This window comes from Castanea sativa, chromosome 11 (assembly GCF_040712315.1).
Source record: "Castanea sativa cultivar Marrone di Chiusa Pesio chromosome 11, ASM4071231v1".
NCBI classification, from domain to species: domain Eukaryota; kingdom Viridiplantae; phylum Streptophyta; class Magnoliopsida; order Fagales; family Fagaceae; genus Castanea; species Castanea sativa.
In genome coordinates this window covers 36,421,967-36,432,751 of record NC_134023.1, presented here as the reverse complement: position 1 = coordinate 36,432,751, position 10,785 = coordinate 36,421,967, and the positions used below count along the sequence as shown (strand labels likewise).

The following is a 10,785-nucleotide window of genomic DNA, read 5'->3' as shown; positions in this document are numbered from 1 at the left end:
ATTACAAAATCGACAAGCAAAAAAGAAAAAGTAATCAAGCTTATTGGTTTAGACTTCGGATGCAAATTTTTTGCTAAGACTTTTACATATATATATATATATATATATATATAAAGTAGACTGTGATTACAAATTCTACTTCTATTTTTTTTTGGAAATGAAATGAACTACATTTACAAATTAGAGTTACTGGCTAAAGATTTGGTGAGTAAAACTAAAAAATTATAAGTCATGAACTTGCAAAAAAAAAAAAAAACCACTACAATATTCAATTATTCACAACAAATATGATGTGGCACATTTTATTGTCAGTTCTAATCTGAACTATAAAATTATATTTTTACCCATTAATAATGGCTTTCCATGTAAAATCTACCTAAAATTATTATGAAATTATTATAAACTTATATCACAGGGTATATTTTTACTTTTCTCCTTTGACTCATAATAAATTACAAAAAAAGGAAGACTATAGCAAATTCTACTTGCTAGTTAGAGCTGGCGAGTAAAAACCGAAAACTCGGAGTCCTGAACTTGCAAATTTCATATAATAATAACAATAATAAAAAAAAAATCGTCGATTAGTGACTGGCCTTTTTTGGATAGTAAATTCCGAAAGTGTCCTCTGTTTTTTTTTGGTCTCGAACTAAACCCAGAGAGTCAGTCGACCTGCCTTTTCTTTTCTTTGTTCATCCCCATTCCATTCCATCATTTTCTTTCTTTTCTTTTCTTTTGCATAACTTGTTGCAGACTCCTCTTTCTCTCTCTCTCTTTTTTTTCAGTATCTGATTCATCGATCGACCACCGGTCATGACTCTGATGACTCCTCCACCGTTAGATGTAATTCCCAAATCCACAACTCTCCCTCTATACATAATCTTTTCAATTCAATTCAATCCAATTCAATTTTGATCCATGAACTCACAACTCTCTCTTTCGGAGCTCCGGATCCGAATACTTCATATTGAATTCTTTTGTTTTCCTTTTTTTATTTATTTATTTATATTTTTGCAGCAGCAACAGCAGCCTCAGCCTCAGCCGCAGCCGCAGCCGCAGCCGCAACAGGAGGATGATGAGATGTTGGTTCCGAACACCGACTTGCTCGAAGGCCCTCAGCCCATGGAAGGTTCGATTTCTGATTTTTGATTTTTAAAAGTATATAAAAGGGGATAGTGTGACATAATTGAATTAATCTAGTTGATTCGAATTTTGATTGAAAAATGTATTCGCTATATGTTGTTCATTTTCAATAATCCAAATCAATTTTTATCGTTGTTATCGTCGTCTTTTATAGTTTTTGAATAATCTTTTGACATTTAGTGTCACTTCCTAGACTTAACTTTTTTTTTTTTTTGATGAATACAATGAATTTATTGATTAAAAGATAAGCTAGATTGTGCTGGATGTGTAACCAACTAATCCTAAGCTATTGACATCAAAATTCAATAAAATTATTGAATCCTCATCCAATCCATTAGATGGGATTGTTTGATGACATTAATACAGCGTGCCTGCCACACGGTTGTAAGTCCACAAAATGTGTAAAGGAGTCAAGCTTTTATAGGCTTACACCCCAAAGCAAAATTGCTCAAATGTATTTGGCATAATTCAAGAAGCTATGAATAAAACGAATGCAAAGGGCCACAACTCTGTAGAGCCACAGATGATCCTTGTCTCTCCACTAGACTTACGCATACAACACCAATCCAATATCATAATGCATTGCTTTTGCAAATTATCAATAGTAAATATCTTTATCGCCAATGAGTTGTAGCTCAATTGACACATCTCCTCTACTTATAAGAGTTAAGAGGTGGGTGAAGTCGTGGGTTCAAGACTTGTAGTGGTTGGAGGCTTTGGATGAGCTGTAGTCTTAAACATCCTAGGTTTATTCCATACTATGAGTTCTCCTAGATTACTTGATACACGATTCTGGCAGGTGGGGTTGTGCATGCCCCTCGGGGCACATTATAAGGATTCATCAATTTGGAATCCTATTATAGAAAAGATGGAGAAATGGTTGGCTGGATGGAAAAGACTCTATTTGTCGAAAGGTGGTAGGCTTACTTTGTTAAAGAGTACCCTATCGAGTCTTCCCACCTACTTTTTATCGTTGTTTACTATCCCTCAAGCTGTGGTAGCAAGAATAGAAAGGATTCAAAGGAATTTCCTTTGGGGGGCCTTAGAGGATGTGTTTTAAGTATCCTTTAGTTGCTTGGGATAAGGTATGCTTGCCTATTGAATGTGATGGTTTGGGAATCCGGAGGGTTGGGTTGTTTAACAAGGCTTTGCTTGGGAAGTGGTTGTGGCGGTTTGGGAAAGAAAAACATAGATTATGGTGTCAGGTTATAGTAGATAAATATGGGGAGGCAAGAGGAGGCTGGTGTACTAGAGGGGTAAGTGGTGCCCACGGGTGTGGGATGTGGAGGAGTATTAAATTAGGAACAGAGAAGTTCTTTAGCTAGATTCTGTATAATGTGGGGGACGGTAGCTGTGTTAGTTTTTGGCATGACCGATGGTGTGGGCCTACTCCTCTGAAGGAACTATTTCCTTCTATGTATGATTGCTCTGTCTCTAAAGAAGCATGAGTCTCTGACTTGGTTGTATCAAATTCAGAAGGAGAGAGGAGCTAGAATTTATTGTTCCGACATGGTCCTTAAGATTGGCAGGCAACCACTGTCTATTCATTCTTTGAGTTTATTTATTCCTTTATGCTGAGGGGTGAGGGAGATGATCAACTGGTCTGGAGATTGACTACATCGGGTGTTTTTGATGTGCGCTCTTTTTATAAGCTATTATCTAGTCCTACCACTGATGCCTTTCCTTGGGAGTGTATATGGCGTATTAAGGTGCCTAAACGGGTGTCTTTCTTCTTATGGACAGCAGCTAATGATGGGATATTCACCATTGACAACCTTATTAAGAAAGGTCAGTTTTTGGTTAATAGGTGCTGCTTATGTTGCTGCGATGGGGAATTTATGAATTACCTTCTTCTTCATTGTAAGCTCTCTCATGTCTTATGGTGTGAAGCTTTTGCAGTGTTTGGGATTCAATGGGTAATGCCAAAGTCAGTGAACTCTTTTTTCTTTATTTGGAGAAACTGGTTTGGAAAGTATCGTTCAACCATTTGGAATAGGGTCCCGGCATGTGTAATGTGGTTAGTCTGGCAGGAATGTAATGCCCGGATTTTTGAAGATAAGGCGAGAACGTTGGAACATCTAAAATGTCTACTTTTTCGTACTTTGTTTCTTTGGGCTTGTGTTTGAGGGTGTACGAGTTGAACTGCTTTATCTGATTTTTTAGTTTCTATTTCCTTTAGTTCTTGATTTTCTTGTATTTGGTTTATTGTTCAACGTGTTCACCATCGTGAACATGATGTTCAATTCTTTTCAATAAAAGTCTTATTACTTATTAAAAAAAAGAACTCATCTCATTAACTAAGGATTCCAGTGCCTCACTCCATTGCCTCTCATTCCTCTTAAGTAGGATGTGACTAATGCATTCTTGTTTGATGATAAGACAAACAAATAAAGGAACAATCTTTAAGGCAAGAATCCCTTCACCGTATGTCATACCAAAATTAGATTTGTGGGCCATTCTCCACCACAAAATTAATATGCCTAGGGAAAGATTCCCACCCACCTCTAATACTCTTATTAAGGCTGACCCGACTCACGCCATCTTTGTTGATTAACTCGCCCCATCCTCCTTATATCTCCATGAGTGAGCCTTTTCCATCCCAATCCTCCATAGCCATGTTCCAAGAAGAGGTTGATTAAAAGTGCCCAAATTGTGAATACCCAAACCATCCTCCAATTCACCAAATGATACTTAGAAGTATCCCCTGCTCCTTCCCTTAAATAGTCTCCAATATTGATGTCTAGGGTTCAAAGACCCCCCTCTCCCATAAAAAGCACACTTGTGCTGCATTCTCATCTTCTTCCCCCCCACAATTCATTTGGTGCTTGTTCTCTGCATCCTTTTTCAAGACTTGTTTCATTATAAGAAGGGAGATTTAATGCCTTACTATTAACAAAGGACTCTTAACTAAATGAGAGAGTAAAGCGTGTCCACTGTGCCAAATCTCAAGTTTTTATTTTTGAAGATCCTTTATGAATGGGATCGAAGTCCTTCACTCCTCATATTCTTTGATGGATTTTATAGACACTATATATTTGTGCTGTTATTATTACGGCTGGTTTCATGTGTTTCCTTTTCTATTCTTATTTTTAGCTTGCTATTTTTTTCTTTGATTTGTATACGTCCGGTATACTCTTATGATTTTTAATAAATTTCAATTCCGTATTAAAAAAAGAGAGAGGGTAAAGCATGCCTATTAAAACCTAGAAACATGCAAACAAGTTGTGGTATGATCCTTCACCTTAGAAGACAGGGATGACACCCAGGGTACACATTCAATCATACAGGGACTGCAATATATGGTCTTTGGTTACATAAGTAGGACACCCAATTCCATCAAATACCCTCTTGTTTCTTTCATTCATCAGATTTCACATAACACATAGAGGAATGGCTTCCCACAGCTTAGCTGTTATGTGGCAATGAAATTATCTTTGCCAACACCTCAAAAGCTCCACACAGATTTAGGCATCAGCCAAACTAGCCCAAACATTGCAAAGATTGACCAGAGATTTGTTGCCAAAGAACAATGAAGTAGCTGGTGATTAATAGATCAAAGCTTCTTTTTCACGTATAACGCCAATCAACCACTGCCTTTTGTGAAGGTTATCAATATTCAAGATTTTCCCTAGACCTGCACAAAGAGTGATGACACCTTTTGTGGGACCTTGGCTATCCAAATGCTCTTTTATGGAAGGAAACCTATGGAACCCCTAAGTGTATTATAGTAGAAATGAACCTCAAGCAACCTTTTTTTTTTTGGGATTTACAAGGCTCGGTACCTACCTGGCAAAGAAGAGCAACTCAGACAAAGAAGCAACTGATTCCAGTTCCCAATCTTGAAAAGTCCGAATGAAATGAGGATTCCAATGTTGAATCTCACCATTAGAAGGGTTACTTAGATAAGATGCTACTTAGCCCTCCTCAAGCTCAAGTGTCTCATGATTATTAGAGTTATCCAAATGAAAACTACCTTGCACAAACTCATAAAGATGTTAAACCATGTTTTAATCTCCTGGATTATATTAAAAAACATATTGTCAGACTTTTAGGAAAAAAAGAGGAACTGATGATTTTAATGTCTTCAAGAAGAGGAAGTACAAAAGATTCAATATGTATTGTTTGATATGTGTTTATTGTTTGATACTAACACCTATGGTTGCTAAGTGAATTGATGAAATCGGAGAACTATATATTTGCAATGTAATCATTTAAGTTATTTAGGCTATTAGTCCCTTTTGTTGAGTACAAACTGCTACAAGATTGAGGATTTTATTCTTGTATTATTATTTCTAGGTGATGCTTTCTCCAGAAATAATTGGGCCAATGGTGTTGATATTTTAAGTGTGCGTTTGAATGTGGATTAAAATTATAAATTTTTTCATTATTCAGCTTATTTTTGTTACTATTCATGGGCCTCACTGCATTATTTGGCACTATTCATGAGCGCACTGTACTATTTCAATTAACTTTTACCTTTATCTATAGTATTTCATGGTATCCAAATAGACCCTAAGGGTTTATATTTGAATTTTTATTTTTTTAATTAATTTGATTGAAGTATACCCTTTGTTTAATTGATCCAAATACTCCACATGCATCAAATTTAAATCTTTGTACCAGGCTCAACTAACACTAGTTATTGTATAATACAATTTTTGAGATGTATTATCTTAATTACTTTTGGCTTTGTACTTTTCTTTGCGTATGAATGGGAACTTGGTGTTTGATTATGATTTTTATGTGAATTCTTTTAGTAGCTCAAGCAGAAACCACAAGCACAGTGGAAGCTCAGGCCGTGGATGATCCACCATCTGCGAGGTTCACTTGGACAATTGATAATTTCTCAAGGCTTAATATAAAGAAGCTCTACTCTGACGTTTTTTTGGTCGGAGGCTACAAATGGTATTTGGATCTCTCCATTTGTTACAGAAATTACATCCATATCCCTTGCGTTGGCTTATGTTTGTTAACTGATTGTTGTGATCTGCGTTTAATTGCCCTTGGCAGGCGAATACTAGTCTTCCCAAAGGGGAACAATGTCGATCATTTGTCTATGTATCTAGATGTTGCAGATTCAACGAATTTGCCTTATGGCTGGAGTAGATATGCCCAGTTCAGCTTGTCTGTTATCAACCAAATCCATAATAAATACTCAATTAGAAAAGGTATGCTCTCTCCACTGTTCTCATATAGAAAATTGGTTTTTATTTAGTATATTGATAAAATTGGACACTACTGTGTTTTGTCCTTCTATGATCTTACTATCAGATCCTGTGCTAGTGTAGAAGTACTTTGCATGCTTGTTTTGAACCTTGATGAACATTTTGGAGAGGATTTAGGATGGTATCATACAAATTCATTTGCTGTGGTTGGTTGGGGCATCCACTCTTGTAAATGGGTCATCGTATACTAAAGAGAAGTTTTTGTGTGGGCGTGAGTGTTCATGAACTGGTGTGGCTTTATGCATCAAATATGATAAGTGTATTAGTGGTAGAAAGAAAACCTCATACAATTGCAACATTCTGCATAACAATGCCGCCCAACTGCTTAGGATGCATTGCTCCAATGTCAATGAACTGTGATTTGATCTGCATGACTTTGTTTATTGTCTTTTCTACCAATTGTGAATGAAAAAGCATTGTGTCCTCTCGTCCACTTCTTTAGTGTGCTTGGTCTCACCAATATTGCCTACAAGACCCACTCAAAAAATATCCCTAACCCAATATCAAAACCCTAAATTAACTTTGAAATGAAGCAATGCAACAAAAATAATAATTTTATTAAGGTGTTGGTGCATTTAACTTTCAAATTGCAAAGATTAAGGATTTCTCTACTTTAAAAAAAGAATTGTGTATGTTGAGGTTTTTCTCATGTGTTCAGTAGTAGACCGTTTGTTGTCGTTGATTTGAGTCTTTTGATGGTGAAGGTTGTTGGGCTACTAGGTTGAGGGCAGACTTGTCTGAGTTGTTGCCTTGGTGGAGGCTTCATTGGAGGAGAGTGCTGGACATTTAGGAGCTGGTGAGATTGATTAGATTTTTGAGAATAGAGGAGGACAGTCTTCTTTAATGTGCATCCACTAGGGGAAACTGGTGGTTGTAGCTCTTTGGTTTTTTTATTTTTTATTTTATTTTTTGGGAGGGATGGATTTAAAAGATATGTAGTAATGAATTTATGCGACATTCCTAATGTCATTGATTTTACTAATTAACACCTGTGTGTGTGTGTGGATGGAGCGTAAGGATGTGTGTCCGCTTGCATGCACAATTGGATGGATCTGAACAATGGTCATTGGTTTAAGTAATTGACACCTCTCTTTCTCTCTCTTTAGATGGAGCTTAAGGATATGTGTGTGTGTGTGCATGTGTGTGCACAATTTTTATTTCTTTAGACCATTACTGTCTTCAAACAAAGCCTTGGCTAGGTTGTTGTTAGTGATTGGTTTTGGTGGGATGACTTCAAAGTAGTTGCCATAAATTGATATAAAGTTTAAAATTTCTTCCCTTTGGTGGCTTCATTTTGAGCATTTTTATCACTAGTAGTTCATGGATATTCCAATGGAGGGAGGCAGCTTCTTGTTGTCTAATAATCTGTCAAGGTCCAGAATGGATAAATTACTATTCTCCCCCATCTTTGGAGGATAATATCTCTCAGAAAGTGCAATGAATTACTCCCTTGCTTGCTTTCTGATCATTTTCCTATTATCTTGGAGTGCGGGTTTATACAGAAGGGTAGGAGTCCTTTTGGGTATAAAAATATGTGGTTAAAAGCTGAGAGGTTTATAGACAAGGTAAAAGATGTGGTGGGATTCCTATAATGTTCATGGGTTGCCTAGTTTTGTACTTATGAACAAACTGAAAGCACTTAAAGTGGATCTAAAGAAGTGGAAAGACAGGGAGTTTGGTAATGTGGTAGGGAGGAAGAATTGTTTATTAGAGAGCATCTTGATGCTGAATGCGATGGAGGACAGAGACCCCTTTTAAATGCTGAAAGACTAGGCAATTGTAGAACTTGAGTAGAAGATCCTTTCTTTTTTGATAAGTAAAAGTTTATTGATCTCAAAAAAGGTGGAACACCCTAGCACACAGGGAGTGTACAAGGAGTCAAACACTCAAGAACAAAAATTACAAGAATCTAAGAAATCAAGAAAGGATGACAAGGATTGGTTCTGCAAGGCAGCCAACCAATCCATTAAAGTTCTAAAGAAAAATAGCTTGAGGTTTGATATGGATCTCTCATTATCTTCAAAGCATCGACTATTTCTCTCCCTCCAAAGGCACCACAATAAGCAATGGAGAACCATAAGCCATATATACCCATTTCGATGGCGGCCAAAACTACTTTGCCAACATGCTAGAATCCCCACTACAAATTGTGGCATAACCCAGCTCACTCCAAACAACCCGAACACCATAGCCCACATATCCATTGCAACCAGACAATGAAGAAAAAGATGATCAACCGATTCACCATTACACTTGCACATATAGCAACAGTCCAATATCCAAACCCTCATTCTTCGTAAATTGTCAATCGTTAAGCATTTCCCTAAAGCAGCAATCCAAACAAAGAACGCTACTCGAGAAGGAATCTTCTGCTTCCAAATGCTTTTCCAAGGAAAGCAATCGTCATTAGAGCCTACTAAGAGATTGTAATAATCCCTAACCGTGAAACCCTTCTCTTTATCAGATTTTCAGCACATCTTATCCTCATCAAACCCTCTCACTGATGCACCATATATGGTATCCATGAAACTGGCCAATGCCTCTAGTTCCTGAGCATGCACACCCCTAAAGAAACTTACATCCCAAAACAGGATTCCGTTGTCAAACTTCATACCCTCAGCCACACTAACTTCTTGATCTCGGCAAAATCTAATAATTCAGGATAGCTGACAGCAAGAGATGTTTCACCACACCAACGATTTTGCCAAAATTTCACTCTAGACCCATCCCCGATATCATATAGAATGTGGCGAGAGAAAAAAGGCCATCCCCGACTAATATTTTTCCACAAGTCAACACCATATGAACCATTAGTAGGCCTAGTACACCAATTACCCCATCCACAACCATATTTCACGGCTATCACTTGCCTCCAAGGGGCAGCCCTCTCCATCCCAAATCTCCATAGCCACTTCCCAAGCAGAGCTTCATTAAAAAGTCGTACCTTTCGTATCCCCAAACCACCCGAAGCAATGGGAGTGCAAACAGTAGCCCATTTAACCAAATGGAATTTTGGTTCATCACCAATGCCACCTCATAAGAAATCCCTCTGAAGTTTCTCAATTCGGTTAGCTAAAGAAGCAGGAATAGGAAATAAAGATAGAAAATAAGTGGGTAAATTAGATAGAGTGCTTTTAATTAAAGTGACTCTACCTCCCTTGGATAAGTACAAATGTTTCCATCCTGCTAATCTCTGTTCTATCTTCTCCAAAATTGGGTTCCAAATTGTCTTATCCTTGCATTTAGCTCCCAAAGGTAGGCCTAAATATTTCATTGGAAGGGTACCTTGTTTACAACCAAGTACATTAAGCAATAAGTCAAGATTATGCACCATACCAACAGAAACCAGCTCTGACTTGCCCAAATTTATCTTTAGACCAGAAACTACCTCAAACCAAATGAGAATCATACAAAGAAACAAAACCTGATCCAAATCTGCATCACTAAAAATTAAAGTGTCATCCGCAAAGAGCAGATGTGACACCTCCAAGGATCTTCCCTTCAAACGACCTACACCAAAGCCTGACATGTGACCATCATGAACAGCCTTATCCAACATTCTCCCAAGGGCTTCCTTCACCAAGACAAACAACAAAGGGGACAATGAGTCACCTTGTCTCAACCCCCTAGAGCTCTCAAAAAACCCACAAGGAGTGCCATTTATCAAAATAGAGAAGCGAACTGTAGATATACAAAAGAAAATCCACTGCCTTTATTTAGCAGAGAACCCACTCTGTTCTAGTAATTGCATAAGAAAACCCCAGTTGACATGATTAAAAACCTTCTCAACATCTAATTTGCAAAGTAACCCTGACAAACTAGTTTTCACTTTACTGTCGAGGCATTCATTAGCAATAAGCACAGGGTCAAGAATCTGCCTGTTCCTCACAAAAGCATTTTGAAAAGAAGAAATTATATCTTCCATGACCGTGCGAAGTCTGGTGGCTAAGACCTTAGCAATGATTTTATAAATCCCCCCAACAAGACTAATGGGGCGAAAATCCTTGACTTCAATTGCTGGATTTTTTTTAGGGATGAGAGTGATGAACGTTGCATTCAAGCTTTTCTCAAATTGATCTTTAGCAAAAAAATGGTGAAAAACAGTCATAAGATTAGTTTTAAGAATACCCCAACATGCTTGGAAGAAGGCTATTGGAAACCCATCTGGTCCAGGCGCTTTGTCACCAATAAAATCTTGCACTATCATCGGATATCCTAGGAAATACCAAGACTTAAGGTCGAACAATTTGCTGCTCCAAGTATAAATTCATAAAGAATTGAGTAATACAATCAGCTATCATACCTTGATCAGAAGACAAGATTCCATCAACCATAAGGCTTTCAATACCACTATTTCTTCTATTGGAATTAGCCATTCTATAAATTTTTTTTGTACTTGCGTCCCCCTCCCTCAAGTGTT

The 10,785-nt window shown here is 37.4% G+C and overlaps 1 protein-coding gene across 5 annotated transcripts in view; it reads left to right on the top strand.

Moving 5' to 3' along the window:
* The first annotated feature begins 648 nt into the window (after positions 1-648).
* The window catches only part of LOC142615675 (ubiquitin C-terminal hydrolase 12-like), a 53,722-nt gene continuing 43,585 nt past the window's right edge, over positions 649-10,785 (top strand). For 4 of the 5 annotated variants that reach the window (XM_075788432.1, XM_075788430.1, XM_075788429.1 and 1 more), the window contains exons 1-4: positions 649-840; positions 1,015-1,126; positions 5,898-6,045; positions 6,151-6,308. In XM_075788432.1, coding sequence (XP_075644547.1) covers positions 811-840; positions 1,015-1,126; positions 5,898-6,045; positions 6,151-6,308 — 448 coding nt within the window. In that variant the 5' untranslated portion in view covers positions 649-810. The remainder of the gene's footprint in view (positions 841-1,014; positions 1,127-5,897; positions 6,046-6,150; positions 6,309-10,785) is intronic. The other variant, XM_075788428.1, reaches the window with a different exon arrangement.